Genomic DNA, 23,833 nt, shown 5'->3' with positions numbered 1-23,833 from the left:
TATATATATATATAATAAAGGAGATGGAAAACATATTTTTAATCAAACAGGATTACAAGTAAGAAAGCAAAAATCACCTGATTAAAATGTTGTTGTTGTTGCTGTGGTCTAGTGTAAGGAGGTGCAGGTTGGCTTAAAGGACCTCCCATGGAATTCATCGTAACATTTGGAGCTTGCTGAAATTCAGTAAGCAATTGGTATTGAATTAAAAAAAAATAAGGTGTGACCAATTTAATATTGGTAACTATTTCCATTTCTGAGAAAAAGAAACATATAGTGCCAAAAAAATAGAATATTTGAATGCAAAATAAAGCCAATTTAATCTGTTATATTTAAAGAATATTAATTGATAAATCATTCCTTTCATAAGTTTATTGATACAATTGTTCTAAAGATTCTATCAAATTTTTATAAAAAATATTGAAGGGTTTTGGAATAATAGATCAGTTCCAACAACAGGTAATATAAAAATAATAGATTAATATTCATTATTAGATTAATAATATTCAAATTATTATTATAAAATAATAGGTCTGTTCCAATACTTTTGAGTATGAAACTCCACAGACCATGCATAAGACATAGGATTTTTCCTCCTAAAACCTATACTGCATACGTTCTGTACAGTTTGAGACAGTCAAAAGTGGTTATTGGAACAGACCTAAAATTGTATTCTCTGAATAAGAAGAAATTATTCAAAGCAACTTAAAAGCATATGAAACAGGTACAGGGTACTATACCTCCCTAAAATCAAAAAGGAAAAAATTAAAGTAGATAAAATAAAAAAAATTAATTCTATAGAAGAGAATAATAATAATATATGATAAACGAATTCTTACAGGCATATAAGGAGGCCTCATCCTTTGCTGATATTCAGGTGTCCTCATCATACTCTGATCCGGAAACATACCAGCGTTCATGGTTGCAGCTCCCCCTCCATATCCACCATAGCTTTGATTCATCCCTGCCAAAATTTCATTCACAATTAAATAACAAAGCTGTTCCATTGATTATTCGACAGTTCCAAATATCATCAAATAATCTCTTATAAGAAATGACAAACCTTGCTGTTGCATGTTAGGAGGGTACATTTGTTGCTGCTGCCCAGGGAACATTTGTCCTCCCTGATTAGCAGCTTGCATTCCCGGGGTCTGCATTTGCTGTCTGAAACAACAAAGAATAATTAATATTATAATTACGAGTATATTTATAGGTGAGGATTTGAGACCTTCCAAAAAAAAAAAAAAACATAATTCAATAAACAATAAATACCTAAACATTTGCTGCCTTTGCATTGGCTGAAAGTTTTGAACTTGTGGTTGAGCCTGACCCATGTACTGATTAGAGGGAGGTAACCGCATCCGCAGCATATTTGATAGTGCTTGCTTAGTCCCAACTTGATTGACACGTGGGTTTGCAGCTGTACAACAGATTTTAGGATTGATAAAAATCTTTTACTGTACAAAAATAATTAACTTTAAGCACTAAATTAATGAGTTAGGCTTACTTTGCTGCATTTGAGGCTGCTGCTGATAGTAGACTTGCTGTGGATGCTGCTGGTAGGGAGGCCATTGCTGTGGTCCACTGGGGAACATTCCCGCCTGCCCTTGGGGCTGGTAGTTACCAACCATCTGTCCAGTAGCTGGGCCCCCTTGCATCTCATGTTGTCACACAATTATTAGTTTTCATTTGCAATGGGATTTTTTTTTTTAATCAATAATATATGAAGTTACCATAATAGATAAATAATATATGAAGTTACCATAATAGATAAATAATATATGAAGTTACCATATATTTTTTTTTTTTTTTAGAAATTCAGAAATTACATAAAAATTACTGACTAACACAAACTAATTATTGAATTAACTTCCTCCTTAATGCTAGGTGAATGGGAGGTGTTAAATGACCACTTTTAAGACTTTAAACTATGGAGGACATTTTATCCAGTTTGTAAAATTGACTAGACAAATTGTCCACCCTCCTTTAAACTGATTCTTTAGTACTTCTAAATTAAACGGGAAATAATTATTTATTTATTATTGGTTCATTTTAAAATTGACCATTTTCTTATTAGTCTCACCAATGAATGCATAAAATGGTAGGTGGCAATTGTAGAACAACCAGAATATACTTTAGGGCTTTACTTGGACTATTTAGGAAGTTAAAATACGAATATTCCTTGGATATTGGTGCAAAGTCAAATATGGGGAGATAACGTTATTTGGTATTTTTTGAAATAATTTTGAAAACAGTAGGTCATAGCTTAAAACATTTGATGTGGAAACTGAAGAGCTTTAAATTTTCTAGAAGAATGCTCCTATAATATTTTAGTTACAAATATTACAAATACTCTTGTTACAATATTAAACTAAAAAAATACAAATTTTTTTTACTTATGTTTTGGGTTATTACTTTCAATAATGAATCTTTCAAGTTAACTAAAATTGTTTTCAATACCCTCCTCTAATCATTTGAGGTTTTAGGTTTCAAAATTAGCCAGCCACTTTTTTGTCGACTACAAAGATTCATTGTTAAAAACTAAACCAAAATGCTAACAAGTGCATGTTTCTGAAACTGTAACAGATATGGAAAAAATAATAGGAACATTCTTTTTAAGAAAGTTAAAAGAACGTTGACATATAATGTTATTCTCTTCCATTTTTCACATATGTTTCTAGCTATGATCAGCCACTCTTGAAACACAAGCTAGACACGACTCCTCCCTTCTGCTATCTTTGGCACTATACAAATATGTACTAGGACTTTCAGTAAATTCACCTCCTACGAAATCCAAATAAAAAGCCGTGTTGCCATTTCCATCTAAAATCTCTCATAGACCAGTTTATAGATTTAGAGAACAGAGAAAGTTTGAAAATGAAAGTTAGTCATAGCAAGAAAGAAATTCTTAAATTTTTTCACTCATTTACACAAAAGATATTTTAGGCTAAATGTATTGTGAGAAATGTAGTGATAAATCAATCTTCATTACCTTGAAAGTATGTCTGGATCTTTCTGAATAGAGACGATCAAAAATATAAATAAAATTTTCAGCATTTTCCTGATTACTAACAAACTAGGACTAAACAGAAATACAACCATTACTACATAGCTAAGATATCTACCTGCATGTGAGGCATAACAGGCGTCCCTGGCTTTTGTTGCTTCCGTCTCCTGGCCGCCACAACTTGCTTCCCAAGTGGTCGCTTGCCACCTCTTGGGCTCTCGACTGACGGAGGTGTGCTCTCTGCATGGAGGCCACCTTTCATCTGGGCACAATAAACACAAGTGCACTACGCATTAGGGGTTATCTCTGTTCCATCTGGTTTGATAATTGGATAACAAAAAAGGATAACGAAACCCTTATTTCACCAATTTATTTCATAATCTCATGCCCCTTAAATAAAAAAGGGAACAAAAATCCAAAAAACAAAAACAAAAAAACAGGCAAATAAAATACTAAATCATAGTTTTTTTTTTGTCCAAATTTAAAATTAACAAACAAAATTAAATTAAAGAAACACTATAAAATTTCAAGTAATTAAGCATCAATTTCATGGGAATTTGAAGGCAAATTAATAAAACTAATAACTTATCTTACAGCCAATAATTAATTAATTTTTAGATAATTCACCAGTATGTTTTATCTGAACTAATTTATAAGTAATACCCATCTATTAGGAGAAAAATATAGACCCTTTAGATATACTAATAATTCCAAAGCACAGAAAATTTCTTATTAAATCTGTTTAATCTATAGCATTTAGCAGTCTATTTAAATCTTTAGCCAGACAAATTAAGCAATTTGTAGACAAATCAAATGTTTTATCCTTCTATTTACTCTATTTCCTCATATAATTTGATCATAGTGAAAAAGTTAATTTATGATAAGAGTTTATATATTTATATAAATTATAGATGTTGAAGGCACATTAATTCTTATTGTGTTAGTTAAATGATAAAATCAAATTGTAGAAATAAGTCTTTCATAAAATTATCACTATCTTAATGTAGATAAAAAATAATAAAACAATAACTATTTCAAATTAAAATAAAACAGAATTTTTGAAAAAAAAAAAGTTTTGTAAATTTTTATTTATTTTTTTTTTTTTACAAAGTATTATAAAGCAAAATAAAATGAGTATACAGTGACATGAGAGTATCCCTAAATCCAACTCACATCACAATTGCAGAACTCCTCACTCATTCTGATCAGAACAACAACAACATATTGACCATATGCATTAAAAATAATAACTAAGCAAATATTATACCTTGTTTATTGTTCCTAAATCCACCTTTGCACCCAATGAACCAGAACCAGCTAAGATAATCTAAAATGATTTAGTTTGATTAAATTTTAATATATTTTTGTTTTATGTACTACAATCTATTAGTTCTTTGTAGTCATTAAAAGAAAAAAATGTACAAATTTAACATTAATATAGATTTTTTTTTCTATTTTAATGTTTAATATAAAGTTTTTTTTTTTGTCCAAAAAATATTTTACTATTTTTACATGACGACCAGTTATAATATTTAAGAGGAAATAAATAACAGAAAAAAACAAAATAAAAATAAATAAATAAATAATATAATAAATATAAAAAAAAGAAAAGAATAACAATTTGTAAAATTTTTAGTAATTGAATCAGTTATTTCAGAAACAGCAAAGGTGCTATTCTCACAAATGACACATGTATTGTTCCTTGAATAATCGACTCAATTACGTTTTGGTATAAGTGTATTGAGTTTGAATTAGACAGAAATTTTTTACTACTAAAATTTTATTTCCTTACATTGTTGACATTTCAGGGTTATTATACCCCGATATCAGAACTATTATACTAAAAAATTAACAAATTACAAAATATTAATAAAATCTTTAAGAAGAAAATAAATATATGTATTAAGAACACTGTTTTTTATTCTAAAATTTTGACCTTAAGGCAATTGTAATTTTTATAAAAATTAACAAGTTTTTTTACTTATATTAATTTAAATGTTAATTCATTTGGTAATTAGAAAATATACTGTAAGTTAAAAATTTTGAATTAAATAATATAAGACTTCTTTTCTGATCCTTTCTCTTAACTATATGTATTTTCTTCAACATTGCAGTCCTTAGGCTATTATCGAGAAAAATTTATCTATCCAAGTTTAAAATTTTTTCTATCCAGGTTATTATGATCAAGTGATTCATAATTATGCAATCATTTAACTACTTAAGAGATAGGTCTATTTGTTATCACTGTTTCATTAACCTACTTTCACAAGCTTAATAGTGAAAAAAAAAAGATAGTCGAGATAAATGGTCAAAAGAAGTTTATGTTTATGTTATTAGTTCATTAATATATGATATATTAATGAACTAATAAATATAGGTGTAAAACTTGTTAATTTTTAGAAGAAATAGCTCTGAAAGAATAGCCAAGAAACACCAACCATAATAAAATGATAAGGAAATTATTGGAAGTAAAAAATTGTTCTCTGATTCAAATTAAAAACAAAAACAAAAAAATAAATAAATAATAAACTTTAATGATGAGAAGATAGTTGACTGTGGATAATATATATAAGGGGAAAGAAGATGGATGGGAGTCAGATCAGAAAAGAACACAAATCAGTAAAAAGTTATTTATTAGTGCCAACATTTCGGCAAGATCTCAAGCCTAAAATTAAGTAAGAGGAAAGAACAATTTTCTAATCCACTAATTATTTCTTTTGTCTTACTTAACTTTATATTTTGCTTCTTTATTCTAGAATTTAACTTCCATATTTCATTAATTATGTATATTTTATTTCTCTTTGTTTTTTCCCATAATTTAATTTTAAATTATTATTATTAAATTAAAATATTCATATTTATATTTATTGGCATTAAATAACTTTATATTTCTATTTCCTTAATTCTGTATTTTACTTACATATTTAATTACCTGTATATATACACACGTTTTATTTCCCGCTTGTTTCATTATATTTTGTACATGCATTTACTAACTAGATTTGTGTATATATTTTATTAATTGATCTTTCCTCTTCCTTAATTTTGATTTTAATCTTCTCATATAACCTTTATCTTCTTATATCAATTGAACTTTTCATGTCTGTTGACACTATTTATGTATCCATAATGTTAGTTATTTTCTAATCATTCTATATATCCTTTTATTCATTGGATATCATCTAGTTTTTTGTTCTTAGCCCTGATGAAGGCTGGAAATTCTGGCCGAAACTTTGGCACTAATAAATAAGATTTTACTTTTTTGTGTTATTTTCTGACTGCACCTCCAACCATCTTCTCCTCATAAATAAATTTTAAGTGTGATAATATCTGTTTTTACAGCTTTACTGATCGATGAATTATGCTCCTGTACCGACCTTTTGTAATAGGGTAACACAACCCAATGGACAAAGTGTTACTTTTAAATTAGAATGCAGAAAAAGTGAATTTGTCTGGCAAAAATTTTAAATAGACTAGAAAATGTTATATAAAATAAAATAGATGCTCCTAACAAGAAAGTCCTTATTGGTCACCAGTGAATAATGGAGAACAGCTATTTGTTGCATGTACTTGAACAATCAATATCCCAGTAATATCAGAGGAAGCTTAGAGCACAACACAACACATTTAATGATGATGGAAAACTGATTAGAACTCTAGGTACTTGGTGTGAGCTGCTGAGTATGGTGAAAGCTTGAATATAGCATAATTATACAACTGGATCAAAAACAAACAGAAAAATTGTGACCTTTGAAAATACAAAAAAATGACAAAATGAAAATGTGTGTCTAAGGAGATGAAACATTTAAAATCCTAAGTAATATCTTTTCCTACTAAAAATTTCTCTGAACAAGGTTTGAATACAGTAAATTATATCATCAAAGAATTAAAATAATAATAAAACATAGAATAAATATCAATAAGAGTTTAGCCAAATTCAAAGCTAACATCAAAGATTAGATCTGAAGCACCAGTTTTAAGGATCTTCACAATTAATACAAGATCTGGGAAATTTTATTCCAGTTAAATATTATTATTAAAATTGAATTGCAATATTTTATTTTATAACTTCTAATAAACTTTTACATTTTATGACTTTAAAAGTTATTTCATATTGAATTATGTAATTAGAGCTCATTTATCCAGAACATAAATATTAAAACAATAATAGGATGAGAACTAGACACTTTTGTAGATTTTAAGGTTTCTATTTCTATTTTGTTTTGTAATCTATAGTTATTAGCAAATGAAAGGTAATTGAAGTAGAAATAATAATTGAAGCTTTAGATTACTTAGAAATATTATTACCAATCAATCAGAAGATAAAAACATTAAAAATGATAACACAAAATAATTATTAAAAAAAAAATCAAAATATACTAATTAAAAACAAAAATAAAAGGGCATTCACAATCTATGTAAATAAATTGGAAATACAGAGCCTGGCAAAACTTATCTACCAAAAAATATCACAGATTTTCATGTAAACCCATGATTTTCTTTAAGAATATAGTCTTATTTTAGATACCTTATCAGACTATTAATTAAAAGGACAGTACGTATTTTGTTTGTGATCATTTAACCTGAAAAACTACTTAAACAATTTTTACTAGATCTTCTTCATGGTCCCCACAAGAAACAATATTAGCAATAATCAAATCTGATAATTTTATCCATTTTTATATTTATACTTCTGTATGGGAGTGGGTAGCTCTGTAGTAAGGCATTGTGTTAGGCACTGTATCTCTAAGGACATGGGTTCAAATTCGGCAGATAATTCTGTTTTACTGTAGTCGTGAGTCAGCCCTATGGGTTCGGGAGTCCTCCAAGGTCCACCCAGCCTTATGCACAGCACAACCGTTGGTCTATTTACAAAGTACTGCACACCTGACCCATCATGGGTTGTAGTGGTACAGATTTAATTTTTTTAATAGTAATATATAAGCTGAAGAGTTTGTTTAAACAAACTAATTTAAGCAACTAACAGTCAGATTTAATCAATACATACTAAAATTCTCACATAAAAATGTGAAAGCATTAACAATTATTATAAACATTGTATGTAATGAAGATTTGCTCTAAATATTCAATATTAATTATTAATGGAATTCAAATAAATGTTTGTTTAGGCACTAATTTGTAACAATATAAAAACTTGTAACTATTAGTTCCTTTCTTAAAATTTGGTAATATCAAGTGCTTTCACTGCCATAATTCCTTCTGTTCTTTATGATTATGAACAATGATAGTTGAGTTTAAAAAAAGAACAATGTCTAAAAGATTTCAAAAATAAAGTAATGTGTTAAATATTTACTATAAAAGGTGAATAATGCTAAATTACAATTTTTACAGCTAGGCACAGGGGATTGGTTAAACAGAAATGGACTAATAAAGTCGCTCGGCTGAAAAACTAGATAAATTTTAAGTTCACTCTCACTTATTTAGGGTCCTGAAAATATTCATCAGCCTTCAGTTTTAAGTTCTTGTAACCTAATGGAGATAAAAAGAAGCTCTAAAAACAGTACTTTCATTTATCTCATACAGTCGACCACATTCAACCAACCCTTCTGCTTAATTATTATATAGGAAACAGTTAGATAATCAATTATGACTATTTATATTCCAGAATACTTGGAATTAGTAAAGGGAAAAAAGGAAGGAATTACAAAGTATGAATTTCAAAATTAATTTGAGCCCATATTAAATAAGGTTAATCAATTTTAAGATTACTAGGAGAAATATGTACAAGTGGTCTAAGACACATATATACAGGTAAAAGAATGAGAGAGAGAGAAAGGGATGGTGTAATTTAAAAGAGAATTATTTATGAGACAAAACTCACATCAAACACTGAAACACAATGAAAGCTTCAAATAAGGACTAGTAAAGCAAATATGAGAAAAATTAACTTTTGACAAATTAGAGATTAATTAAAAAATTGGGTTAAGCAATGTTATATATTTTAATCAATTATCATTGTAGTCCACCAATATATAACACAATATAATCTTCGGAATTAATTAATTTTAAATGGTTTCCATTGACGTTCATTTTTTTAATGTAAATTAAATCCAGTTGGTAAACAAAAACAGTATATGAGATATTTCCATTTTCTCTAATGTATTTTTGTAGCTCACTATTCTTTTTCAGTACCACCTTACTTTTGCTAGTCACTCGGGACTGTATCAGTCAGTATGTTTCATATATTTACGTTTTTATTTTCCTTTTTTTTTACCACCTTTTCCATTCTTTCCTTATTATTTCTTCTTCACTCAGCTTATTAAGTTATGTAGACCACATCAAATTATAGTCGATTGTATTAATTATTCCTCTCAGAATATATAACTTTTTATTTATTCCTTATATTCTGTTATTTTACTTACATATTTAATTAATCACATATATTATGTTCTCTTTGTTACTTTTTTAATAACTTTAGTTTTGTACATACATTTACTTATTGGATTTTCATATCTATATATTTTTTTAATTTCCTCTTACATAACTTATATTTCCTCTTATACATTACTTTATATATATATATACTCCTTTATACATAACTTTTATTTCCTCTTATTATTGCTATAATCTCATACTACTTTCACTTTCTTATAGTACTTACACCGTAAATTTCACTGCCACGAAATGAAAGTTGAACTCTCCAGGCCGTATTCAAATTGGCGCTGCTACAGTAACGAGGTTGTTAAAGATTATGCCTCCACTCTCTCAACTACAGACAGACCTAAAGGGTTATTCAGTCTACAAATGAGTCTTTGTTGGTTAATTGTGATCAGATAACTGGGGTATAGTTCTTCATTTACGTAAATTATTTTATCAAACCTTGCAGATCTTTAGATGATTGATATGGTCCTTCTAAGGTTTACGTAATGAAAGTCAGTAAGGGATCACCAAACCTGAAGTAGATGTTGCAGGCCCATTACCAGAAACTATACTTCAAAGCAAGGTGCAATGGACTATTTATATTGATTATAGCTATTCAGAGTTGGGTTAGGAGATCAATATAACTTTATCTAAGACTAACAGATATATTAATTGACAAGTTGTTCAAGCCACGGAAAAGTATATGTTCTGTAAATATGTAGCAATAATACTAGCTTCAATAGGAAAATTAAGTAAATAAATTGGTATACTAAAATAGGATACTGAAATGAAATAATTTTTTCCAAATGTTTAAGTGCTCAAAAGCTATGTGAATACGATCTGATTCAAACAACAGAAAAACTGTGATATAATCAGGAGACAAGTGCACAGAAACCAAAAAATAACTTATATCTAAGGGAAAACACAAACATGCATTTCAATCTATGATAACAGAACAAGCATTGTGATAATCATCAACATTCTAATCGATCACAATAAAATTTAATAATCACCAAGGCTCTTGAACCCCACTCCTTCAGACAGAAAGATTTTGATTAAGAAGTTAAACTCATATATATTTTACATGCTATACATAAATCATTTGAAATCCATCTGATTAAGTAATACTGGTATACTTCACTTGAACCACAGTTCTGATTATTTTTAATCAAACTACTATTCAGTTTTATAATAGCAATAATTATTAATATTTATTACTTATGTTAACGCATAATAATTATTGAGCAAAGTAGAAATGTTCTCTCATATGATTTGAAGGTTTCCAATCAATTTAAAAACAAAAAGACATAGGCTATACTCAATTACTTTTGGTAATCGACCATTCTGTGAATACTTTTAAAAGTACTCATACAGAGTTAGTCATACAATAATCACGTAAAAAAGTACTTATGGTTTATTTTTGATTATGAAAAGTATTCAACCAAAATCATCTTTTCAAATGTCAACTACTCCATCATTATTAACAGGAATATAAACAGTTGGGTCAATTTCAAATTCAGAAATAATCAAAACAATAATGTATATATATATATCAACAATGTTTTACTGTCTGTTGCTATTATAATATAGCGCTATAGATGTGATACAGTAGATCACTGTCAAGGCTTTTACATGTTTCATTTAATGTAATAATAGCTTCACTGCCATGATATGTAGTATAAACTATCACAACAAACATAGTACAATAATAAATGTTTTCATGACTCCAACATGGAATTTATCATGAAAACAAAATATTATGATACAGTATACATCATGGCAGTTATGTAGTCGTAGCAACAATGACGACTCGACTTTAATTTTTGTGGCAGTCAACAAAAATTTGATCCACACCATGGTTAGAATAGTACCCATATTTTAATAATTTAATAACCAGTATTTTAATAAATACTCTGTTCTCTGCAATTCAGAACACTTTTTTTCCAACTTTATTTCAAAGTAATATAAAAAAATAGGAATCTAAGCCTTCAGAATTTTAAAAATCTCATATATTTAATACATATAATGTTTCTGATTTTTATTATACATTTAATTAGAAGTTTGGAATTCCTGTTTTTATATTACTTTGAGAAAAAAAATCTTATCCTTTACTATTGGAATGAATTATGTATTTACATCTATAAATAGGAGGAATATGGTTTAAATATAAAATCATTACCCCTATTAGTTAGACTTAAACAATACAATTTTCATTTTTAGTTTCATAAAATAGAAGCTGCCAAGTTAAGAAAATATGTTTATGTTACACCTCATCACAAAATGAATTTAGTTTTATAACAACAAAATTTCATTGTGCTTATTTTGGAAATGACTGTTAGAATGGTAAAAAATATGAATTTAAGAAAAAAGAATTACTGAATAGCAGTTTGAAAACAGATTGGAAGTTTTCAAAACGTAATACTTTTAATTTGGATCTGGATATGAAATATAGACATACGTAAGTGAATTATTGTAATTGGATTCTAAAACCAACCAAATCTATTTCCAAATTTTTGTTTCTAGATTATCACGAGTTGAAAGGATTTCTTCTAACAAACTGTTAGATAACATATGATTAAACTGTTTTTAGAAAACATTCATTTAACTCATGATATTGTAGAAACAAAACCGTTAATTATAAATTTGAAAATAGACAAGGCTGGTTTTGGAATTAAATACCTCAATTATTTGAATTAAAACTGAAAAAAGTGGTTTTGATAAAAATAGTTATGTGATATAAAACTTAAGATTAAAAAACGGCAGGAGGAAGCAATACACACAGGTTTTGGAGGATCGATGTCTTCTGGTGGAAGTGGAAGGGGATCCAGATAGTACGATGAATCCTTCATGAGGGAATGAGTGTGACAATGAAGAAGGCGATGAGTTTCCTCAAAGGGTAACAGGCGCCTTTCAACCCGCACGGCCCCGAACCAGGACCAGGAAAGAGGAGCAGGAGCCTTCTGTCCTTCCAATACATCCCAGGGAGACATGCGCTGTTTTTCCGTCACATGGAGACCCTTAAAACAAATAATAATAAAGAATAGATAAAACTAGACAAAAACTTGGACTTTTTAATCAATCTATTTGTCATACCAAAATTTTCAAAATAAATGGGATTCTGCCATTTTAACATGCAATGAAATGTTTTTATTTTTCCTATTGAAAGAGGCAAAATTGAACAATGGTCTTAAGGTTTCTAAAAAAAAAAAAGTGTCTGCAATGGCTACTATACTAATCTATACAGTTATAGGAGGTAGTAAAAATCACTGAGGTGGACTAAATTTATAAAGAAATGTTTTGTGTTTCTGTGGTTGCTATTTAATTTTTAAAAATATTCCATCACTCAGTGTTTTTGTTCTTTTTAATACTTTCAGTTACCTCTATGTGAAAATATTAAATAAACAAAGATTTTAGGATACTTATATTTTTTTAAGATTGTAAGGTATAAGTTTGTTGAATTTTCAGAAACAAATTTCTTTTTTAAAGGAAGATAAAATAATTATATTGGAAAGTTACAACATTCATATTCGACACTTTTGGCAACATTATGACAACTTACATGTTTGTCGACAGAATCAAAGGCTATTTTGTTTCCCTTCATGTCTGTTAATAGCCCCATATGCCCACAAGCTATTACTTCAAATTGTTTTTTAGGAGGTGGTATTAACTGTCTAACATACTGAATGGAGGGCGAATTCTTCTCGCCAACTTCCTAAAATAAGAAAATTGATAAATTTATTCTTAAATCTTTAAACATACTCCATAATAATACAGTTTTTAGTAGTAAAAAAATAAAATTTACAAGCAAAACCTTTTTAAGTTTTTTCATAAGATTCTGGTAATGTTTCTTATTCTCTTCACACTTGTCCGATTGAGAATCAGACACAAGTGTTGAATGAATAAGAGTTGCGAGCATGTCAATGACTGTATTGAATAACTCTCTGAAATCAAATGACAAAATTAAAATAAATTAAAAAATAAAAATATCTTATATAAATCTTTAGGTAAATATTCTTACGAGTTATTATTTAAATCAATGACACCATAAATGACAAGTTGTACAAGTAGAATTGCCCAATCAGTTGTGAGAGTAGTATTTCTTTGTATTGTGTCAAACATTCCACCAACCAAAGAGAATCTTAGAAGTAGTGCATCTTGCATCATGGATCTACTTTTTTCTGTATCATAAGCATAATTGCGATCCTAAAAAATAAGAAAAGAAAACTTATTTTGATCAAGAATTTATTTATAAATAAAATATATTTAAACTGAAATAATAACAAAACAGGGAACAAACCACAAATTTGCATAATATAAATAAATGATACAATTCTAGATTTTGCAGAAAAAAAAAACCATCACTCACTCACATTCATACACCATGAACAATATAAAAACACTGAACCCACAAACGAGCAACATCTCAATATTAGAAAATATTTGACAGGCCATCTTTGGACAAAATAAAAGTTTTTACTATGCAGTCAGTCAACCTTTTCTCGTAATTATACATATTTTTTTAAAAATCATTTAGTGGCATTTAACGTATATTTATTGATAGCAGATGTTTGAACTATCATTGCAGGTCTTCATCAGGGCTACAGTCACTCTGACAGATGTTACAGGTTCATAAGGCCTGGGTGTAAAGGAAGTTAGCAACTCTCGGTTCCTCAGTTTTATATGGCTTCCAACAAACATTAAATATTATTCATTTTTTAGCAAAGAAAAGATGTGAATAATAGACAACAGAACAGTTCTATTTAAACAAAATAAACAGGGAAGGTTGTAGTATAGGTTACAAATAACAACTATCGAATGGACTAGTACATAGGAACAAAATTTCTTTATATAAAATTAATTGTATTCCTCTTATTATTCAAATACTGAATTAAGTTGAAGAAATTTTACCTCTTTGGCAACTTGAAGACACTGGGTCAGCTGACTGTGAAGTGACATGAGTAGACTTTCCCTCTGATCCTCTTGGCCTTTGAGGCACGTCAGGACGAGAGCAAGAAATGGCTGATGGTGACCAACCTGGGGTCCGGTCCGAGTGTTTCCTTTGTTTCGACTACTTGTAAACCAATTAGATGATTCCAATACCTGACCTGCAATTAAAAATCCAGGCTGGATATAAGACAATAGAGAGTGATAATTTCTTTTCTTTTTGTTTTTTGTCTGTTAAATTTCTTTATAACAGTTGGTCACAGGGAAGATGATTTTGTCTATTATATTGAGGATAAGAAAGGGTTAATATGAAAAGAATCTGAAAATGAAACAATGGAATTAAACCCACCATCACAACTTTAGGTAGATGGCCTTACTTATCTTAAGTTTAAAACATTCGCTTATAGCGAGAACTGGTTGATGTACAAGTCACAATCAATCGAAAAAGATCATAACACTTAAACTAATAGAAGGGAATGCTTCCCAGGCCACTTCTTCTTCCTCATCTAATTCCTCTGTGCCGTCAAGCGTGGAGTCACAGTCTCAGTCCATCTAGCCCACGGGCCCCTGTCCCTGGCTAGTCTTCTCATCTCCGGGATAGTCCTCTTGCTGCGTCTAGTTTTTCAATGCACTGAGAGTACATGCACCTGGATCTGCCATGAGGCTGTCTTCTTTCCAGCCTAGCTTCCAAATACTAACTGGCTTTTCTGGTATCATCCATTCCACAGACGTCTCCAGTTGCCGCTCTTGCATGGCGTCACGCATTGATTTTACACCCAGATCCTCTCATTTCTGACACATTCTCTTCTGGTGTTACCAACTATTCTCTTTTCTATTTCTCTTTTGACACACATAATTTTGCTTTTGTTAGGGTTTATTTGCAAAACTCTTCTTCAGTTCCTCATTCCATTCATCCAAGGATGTCTGAAGAAACTCTTCAGTCAGATATCAGTACAATATCTGATCATCACTTGAGCCAGTACTGAAATAAGATTCCAAAAACCTACTAGTGCACTTGGGCATCTCCTTTTACACACCTTCCACATCTTATCCATAAAGAGGACAAACAGTAGTGGGCTTAGGCTGTCTCCCTGCTTTACTCCCTAATAAAAGTGGAAAGGCTGCGATGTCTGACCATTAAGTTTTACAATGTTACAATGAAAAGTTGCTATAGTTGGGAAATGTGACACCTAGTAAATCTAACTGAAATTTGTAATCTATTAAAAAAAAAAATTAAAGCAATATTCTGGGGACATCTTGTCTCAACCATCATTCCGTTAAATGCATATATAATTTTATCTTGCTTAGGAAATTCTTTCATGTCTCTAGAACTATGCATTGATTTTGTTCTTTTTTTTAAAAATGGTATAATGATATTTTCGGACTTTTAAAGTATCACAACTTAAGTGACGATCAACACAAACTTTTCACATTCCATAAAAATTACAAATAAAATCAAACTGATAAAGATCAAATTATTTATTATTTTAATTAGCATGAGAACATCCATTTTATAAATGAAACTCATTAAGAGTCTTATATCATCTAATTATTTTTTTTTCACAAAGTAAATACATCTTTAGTTCAATAATAAAAAGATTTTGCAACTTATATTTCAAAGACAGTGCAGATTAATTATTAAGTATATTGGTACATAAAAAGTTGTTTTAATCATTATACGTCTGGTTCCAACAACCACTTGGAGTAAAAAACCCATACTAAGCATGCTCCGTACAGTATAGAAGTGGTTTTTGGAACAGATCTTATATAAACTAAAAACAAAACAATGGAAATTGGTGGATATATCAAATTACAAGGATCAGAAAATTTTAAAAATATTGAAATAGAACAACAGAAAAAAAACCTCTATGATTCTGTTGAGTGAATCAGTAATAACGTTTAAAGAGAATATTTAAAAGGGCTGATATGAAATATATCAGGAACTACATACAATGAAAGGTAACAGCAAATAATTTAAAAATTATCTGTTAGTTTTCATTTAATTCAATTTTACCTAAATTCCTCATATCAGCCATTTAAATATTATCGCCTTTATACATTATAAATGATTCACTCAACAGAATCAGCCCTTTAAATCATAGATTAATTCTAAATTCTTATTTATCCTGTACTTATTTATTTATATCTAGTTTCACTTTAATATTATTTCCTATTAATGTTTTAGTTTATATTAAACTTTATAATTAGTAATACTTTTAATTTTATTTTCATAAAAAATTTTTATATTCATAGAAAGAAGCATATTTTAGACCAGAAAAAAACACATACCAGCGACTTTGAGAACCCTTGCTTGAACAGGACTAGGAAGTTTGGCGACTAACGGAGCAACAAGCCACATTGACTGTGACTTACTTTTACTGACTTCCTCTCTGAAAAAAGAGAATTGTTCATTAAAATTTCCAAAATATCTACAACAACCCAATGCTATTGACCCGATTAAACACAGGTAAAAATAATTAATAATGTATAGTTAAAAATAAACAATCACAAGAAGTAAACAAATCACAATTTAATCTATCATTCTAAAATTAAACAATATATTTTTGAAAATAAGAGTGAGCAAATGCTTTAGACATCACATGCCATATAAATCAGCAGACTGATGCACGGCAGAGAAACAAAAATTTTAATTTATATGCACTAGTAATCTTATGCCATATATAAAATACATACCAGTGACGTGTCTAATAAAATCATAATAAAAATGTATGTTGGTACTAATTAACTATAAATTTACCAAATACAAATAAATATAGCAATTACTAATATCTTACTTTCCAGGAGAGCTGAGATTGAAAAGGTTTATTGCAGCCTTCGCAACGGTATCTAGCCATTGATTCAGTTCTGGTGCACCAGGTGGAAACTGTTTCAACATTAGTTGCATGTCCAGCCAAGAAACCCGAAGCGTCCACAGTTCTAAATTCTAAATTGGAAATAAAAAGATAATAAAACCAAGAGGGCAATATATTGTAATTATAATTATAATTAGTTTTGTGGTTTCTAATGAGTACAATTTCACTGACTCGTACAATACTAACTTATACTTTTTAACTTCTATAATACATAAATAGATTCATACAAAAGAAAATTCATAATTTAGGATTTCTCAAGGTGAGAATAACAATTATTAACTTTGTTACTGCTAGAAATATTACAATTTAACAAAACCGTGAGGAATAATTGCATTCGGGAAATATAGGATACACTTATACCAAGCTGTCTCCAATTTTTTAATGTCTAAACTACTTATTTCTCCATTTTCTCATTTAGTTAATTATCAAATTCTTTAATAATTCATATTGATATTTTTTGTATAACTATTAACAATCTAAAGTGATTAATTATTTCAAATAAAATTAAAGGTACTTTGAAGCAAGATTCTTGCAGAAAAAGTGCATTTCTGTCGAAAATTCGAATTCGAAATTTTACACGATCGCAATACTTTCCCAAACTATATATTCCATATATAGGTAAATGAAAGTAAAAAGAGCTTAAAAGAGAGAAATAAATTTTCACAATGCAAATAATACATGGTTAATGTAAAACAAATTAATTAATAAGCTGTAAATTAATAAAAATCTTTAAAAAATTAGAAAGGAGAAATAAAAAATGTATTATATAATTAGTGAAAGAAACAAAAAGCATCAGTGCATTTACTTTGTATACTTGTTATGAGTAATAAACTAAAAAAAATACTTAGTAAATAGCATAAATAGATGTATTATGTTAAGTAAATTTTTTTAATTACTATCAAAATGTTTAAATTGCTTAAATATTATCATACATCAGTGGTTCCCAACCCATGGCGGACAACTAAGCCAGAAATTGAACCATGTGACAGCTACCCCTACTCATGTCGAGGCAAAGGGAAGTCTTTCTCAGAAAATATTTCAAAAATTAGGTAGCTTAAAAGTGCATTTTGAGTAACTTTTATTGAGTATTTAGATGACACCAAAACATCATTCATAATTATTAAAATAATTTTAACGATAAATACTCATAAAAATATGTTTTACCATGCCAAACATCATGGTCCACTAGTTGGTAACCACTGCCATAAACACTAACTATCATTAGAAATTACAAAAAACAGTATTACCTCTAAAATATTAGTTATCATAGTTTTCTGGTCCAAGTTAGCATCTGAAATAACAGGACGATCTGGGTAGCAGATCATATGCAGCAATCTTTGAGCCTGTACAAATAATATAACATAATCTAGTATTATTCCTTAATTTCAAAATAAGAAACATTCTGTAAATATAAAAGAAAGAATCGCACCTGCTTAGCAGTGAGCATGCTGTCCAGCATCAAGTCTTGAGTACAAAGCTCCTCCGGCCTCTGAAGGCACCTTTCGAGTATCCACTCCTCGCTGCACATCTCCTTCAAGACAACTTGTGCCAATTCGGATAGCCCTCCGCTTGGTGTCATACTACCAGCACTAAAATAAAAAACAGCAATACACTTTTATTTTTGTAATGATTCAACTAAAAGCAACATTAAACATATCTAACCAACTCAATGGAAAGAAGAAATACTAACTTTAAACATAAGAAACAAAACAAATAAGGTGTCTACCACAATCTTTTAAAGAAATTGGCAGACTTTTTCAAGTCTTTCATATCAAAGTAGACCTCAACAGAAAAGTTTATTTGGGCTATGGTTCAATCCCGAATAGGTAAAAAGTTTTTCATTATTCTCTGTTAACTTCTACAACTTTCCATACTAAATATATTCTTTTCTTAAATGTTTTATTTTCCAAAGGTATATTACACATTTCTATTGATTTTTTATTTCATTTTATTCTCCTTTATTTGATTATAAAATTCTTTCATATCCATTCCATTTTCCATCAATAATAAAAATTAGAGATGTTTAATTATTTCAAATAAACTAAATTAAAGATACTTTGGAAATTAATTTTGAAAATCCTACATTAAAGTCATGTCAAACCATTTCATTAGGACAAGTCCTAGCTGATAATTAAGACTATTTAAGTATACATTGATATACCTAGTTTAATCAAAATCTTTAGAGCAGTATTGAAGAAAATAAGTATAAAATCTATTATATAAAATGGCTCTTCCATTCCAATGTCATTTTTATTGAAAAAGTTGCCAGGAAAGAACCTGATTTACATGTAATTTCAGTTTCAGATGACTTTTCATTTTTGCAATAGACCGATCACAGACTCACAATCTAATGAGACTGGGTTATTTGAATTCAATAGACCTTAGATATGTATTTCCATAGAAAACTCTTGTTCAACATTTATCGCGATCGCAATGCTTCTCTCTTTATTATATAGTTCAAATATAGGTAAGTAAAAGTAAAAATTATTGAATTAGATAATTCCAAATTGCAGTATGATAATAGGCAAAATAGAATCTGCCTTTGAAACTATTTGAAGTGGACATGTAGCTGAATATTTTTTTTTCAGCCTCTTACTGAACTAAAGAAAAAGTTGCTGTTGTTCCAACTTTTAGAGAAAAAAAATTTCTTTTAAAATACACTATATGATCATGTTGAGTTCTGTTACAAAAAAAAAAAATTGAGATTTACCTACAGTTCCATTTTATAGAATTTGTGCACAAGTGTTTTTTTCATTAAATTTTTTTTGTTTTGTTTTTTTTCCCATTAAATTTCAATAAATTTCAGTACTTTTCCCTGACTATTTCAGATTCAAAAAAATTCTCTGATTATGCTGTCTTCCAGATACGATAGCCAGACTGGTACCATACACATGCAATACTTTTCTAACAGAATCAAATACAATATTATAGAATTTTATTATTTGAAGTACACAATTAAAGAAAGTTAGTCAAGGGAAAAAATTATAAAGTCAGAAAATGAATAGCAAGGTCATACTTTTTTTTTTTTGTAATTTAACCTTTGCCTAAGGGTATACAGTTTTATTATTCATTTATTTTCAAGAAAAAAAAACCTCAATTCTTCTCACCTTTATTTCTATATTTTGTACTTTGGCGTTTCGGACACAATGTCCACTTTACTTATTAGGCTCCTAGTGTCCTCATTTTAAGGGCTTTGTCTCAACAGTAAAATATTTTATTATAAGTTTTCCCCAGTTCTTGTAGACTGCTTATCTACTTGTGTGTTACCTACATACTCGAATGTTTTACAATATGGAGGTACTTGTAACAGACAAGTTGATGGACAATCTACATGAAAATAAGACTGGTAATAAATTACAATATAATCAGGAAAAATCTGTTAAAATAAGGAGGAAATGAAAAGTCAAATAAGTAAAATAGGCTGGATAATGGGCAGTTTGTCTGAAACATCATCTAAAATATACTGATAAAAGAAGTAAGAAGTATTAAATATTTTTCCCTTGAAAATAAATAAATACAACTATAGTGAAATAACAGGATTAATGAAAATAAAGAACGTAAATGATATAATTAAATCATCAGTTGAATACAACAAGGTAAGGATGGATAAAAAAAGAGACCTTAAAGCCAACAATACAATACAATTATGTACTAAACTTTGATGACTATTTATCACCTTAATTCCATTAAAAGGTCATCCCTCGATGCAGCTAGAATGTCAGAAGTTCCTAAGATATGAGATATACTAAGTTCAGGTTGGCCACTTGGAGGAGTCATCTTATGAGATTTTACTTTTGTTCTACTGCCACGCCCAACCATTGCATCACCAACCACTAATATTGCCTGGAAATAGATATAGGACAATAAAAGAATATAAACTTATCTAACACTATATGCAGGACTCATAAAATAACAAAAAAAACTTACCTTCAGCACAGCTAAAACTGGTGCAACCATAATGTTGTTGTGTGCGGCCGCTAAGAGGTGCCGATCGCAACTAAGACGCATGCTTGAAGCTCCTGATCCCATTGGCAAAGGATGGGGGGATGTACCTACAAATTATATATGATACAATAATGACAGTGACACTGATACTTATATAATAAATATTTAATATTTATTATTATATATTAATATTAATTTACTTTGTATTAGAATATTGAAAAATTAATGACAATAAGACTTCAGATTATTCATAGTATCTTTATTTAAAAAAACACATTAGAGATTTAATTTATTTCTGGACTCGATCCTTATCCTCGGAACTTTATTATATTTACAAGATTTACATCCTTATAGTCCCTGTTTATTATTTTGTTAATAAATCATTTAAATGATATTAGAATACTTGTTCAAATTAAATTTATTATTATTAACAACTTTTTCATTTAAGACAAAATAGTAATACTGACTACAAAACAAGTATTTATTCCTATATCCCCTAGTTAGGAACTAAAGTTTTATAGTAAGCATATAAGCAAGTATCGAGCGGTCTATTAGGACAATGGTGGTCCAGGACCACCCTGGAGCTCGACCCCTAAAGGTTTTGAAACCATTCCATACACATGACTAAAATCAATCAATCGAAGATCTAAGAGTGTAGTGTTGAACTACATATTATAAATGAAGAACTTCACTAACTAAATGGGAACAAAAATTATGAGGCTCAAGAAATATCGCAACTTTTAAAGTCTTATCATGTACCACTTTCCCCCTACTCCAGCCATATATTAGATTCTTTATACACACCAACTGAATACATGGCAGGTTGTGGAACTTCACTAGTTTTGAAAAGACGTAAAAGCAGATGACATGTCAATCTTGCACCAGCTTCAGCATCCACATCAATATCGCTACGCCCTTAAATATAATTAACAAAATATTAATACTCTGATTCATGACTATTATACTAAAAAATGTAAGTACTCTCTGAATAACTTAAAAAAGTTATATTACAACATTTAATCAATCTACTTTGGAATTTAATATTCAGAATGCATTAATATAAGTATTAAACTAAAGTCAAGCTGATTATGTTATGAAATAATTACCTTCATTATAAACCTTCAGAAGAGATGGAATTGCAACATGTCTAACAAAGTCAGCCAATGAAAAGCAATGCCTAGCTGAAAAATAAAAATATGTTTAGATTAGGAAGCCATATTTGAACTAAAACGATTCATAATTTATTGTTAGAAATTATTTTATATACAAATTCTTGTATTGTTCTACATTATTAAAATATCAATTAAAGGAACTCACCAACCAAAATACACGTAAACACAGCTAACGAATTATGAATACTCAAGTCATGGATATCTACTTGGCTCAATACATCGAGATAAGATGGACTACTCGATGCGTAGCAAAGTGCCATTAATACACCTGTAAGTAAATACAATGACTATGAAAAAAAAAAAAAGGTATAATTTATTAACGCTCTAAAAGCATATTGATAAAGGAAATCATTATTTTAGGCTCTAAATCGGAAAATTTAATTTACTGTTTTCTATTTTACTTTATATTATATTTACACTATATATTTTCTACCCATGTACTGTAATTTCTGTTACTTATGTACTTATATTATTAATCTTATTTTCTTCTCATACTGTTTTTAGTTTTTATTCATTATATTCTGGTTGTTATCATGTTTTTTGAACTCTGATGAAGGTCTGAAATTCTGGCTGAAACGTTGGCACTAATAAAATAAGTTTTCCTTATTTGTTTTACCACACCACTGACCACCTTCTCCTCACTAAATAAGAAAAAATAAATTGAAGCTAAACAGTGGCATTCCCCCCTGCTACTCACACTTCCTTCCACTTCTGAGTTCAGTTTACTTCTCCTATATCTTTGAACTCTCCAGCAGGCATTTTGTTTGGAATGACTAAAATGAGTTCTACTGCATTCAAAGTGAGCAGCACTCTCGATAGAAAATTACACAAAGGAATAAATGCCACTGAAGGTCCATTTATTAATGATTTATTTTTTTTATTATAATTTAATTTAACCAACAAAAAAATTACTTTGGTACACACAGTTACAAAAAGTTTGAGGACCCCTGCTTTGGGTCATTGTAACAGTTGCAATAAATAAATATATAATAAAAACAAATTAACCTATTAATTTGATGGCTTTTCAGCTTAGACATTTTTTTAAACTTTTCTAGGTTCAAAAAATTCTCTTATTTTTTAAGATTAAAAAAATTTGACTTTTTCGAATCTGGTGGACACCCTCAGCAAGTTGCTTTACTTTCCAAAAACATTTTTAAAAATTGTATATTTATAATATACATATCTATGTATATTATAAATATACAATTTTTAACTATCTAGTTTAATGAAGATTATTGTTTATTACCACCTAAGACACCAATGAGGCCACTGCAGGACTCAAAAGTAAGCAATATAAAACATAGTCATAATAATCTTAGTTCAGAATTTGGGTAATAAAAGATATGAACTTTATTGAGCACATAGGATCTAAAAATAACTTCCTTGATTTTAAACTTTGCCTGTAAAGCATATAATTTTGAAAGAAGAAAATGGATGAAACAAATAGTGTGATGATATTGTTATAGATCTTGATTTGCTGGAAATATATTTCAAAAGGAGAATGATAATCT

At 28.9% G+C, this 23,833-nt stretch overlaps 1 protein-coding gene across 7 annotated transcripts in view; it reads right to left on the bottom strand.

Annotated features, from left to right (window-relative positions):
* Window positions 1-77: 77 nt before the first annotated feature.
* The window catches only part of kto (kohtalo), a gene marked incomplete at its 3' end in the record, with an annotated part of 44,332 nt that continues 20,576 nt past the window's right edge, over window positions 78-23,833 (bottom strand). Inside the window, 21 exon segments of one of the 7 annotated variants that reach the window (XM_067049847.1) lie at window positions 78-176; window positions 840-964; window positions 1,064-1,164; window positions 1,273-1,420; window positions 1,508-1,661; window positions 3,126-3,269; window positions 4,275-4,334; window positions 12,169-12,405; window positions 12,948-13,100; window positions 13,191-13,329; window positions 13,407-13,591; window positions 14,297-14,493; window positions 16,622-16,722; window positions 17,128-17,276; window positions 18,453-18,548; window positions 18,635-18,794; window positions 20,882-21,048; window positions 21,133-21,257; window positions 21,955-22,065; window positions 22,257-22,331; window positions 22,468-22,590. In XM_067049847.1, the coding sequence (XP_066905948.1) occupies window positions 78-176; window positions 840-964; window positions 1,064-1,164; window positions 1,273-1,420; window positions 1,508-1,661; window positions 3,126-3,269; window positions 4,275-4,334; window positions 12,169-12,405; window positions 12,948-13,100; window positions 13,191-13,329; window positions 13,407-13,591; window positions 14,297-14,493; window positions 16,622-16,722; window positions 17,128-17,276; window positions 18,453-18,548; window positions 18,635-18,794; window positions 20,882-21,048; window positions 21,133-21,257; window positions 21,955-22,065; window positions 22,257-22,331; window positions 22,468-22,590 (2,849 nt within the window). 7 annotated transcript variants of the gene reach the window in all.

Source organism: Halyomorpha halys, unplaced genomic scaffold, assembly GCF_000696795.3.
Source record: "Halyomorpha halys isolate HHAL.00 unplaced genomic scaffold, Hhal_1.1 Scaffold284.1, whole genome shotgun sequence".
NCBI lineage: Eukaryota > Metazoa > Arthropoda > Insecta > Hemiptera > Pentatomidae > Halyomorpha > Halyomorpha halys.
This window is presented reverse-complemented; position numbering and strand designations above follow the sequence as displayed.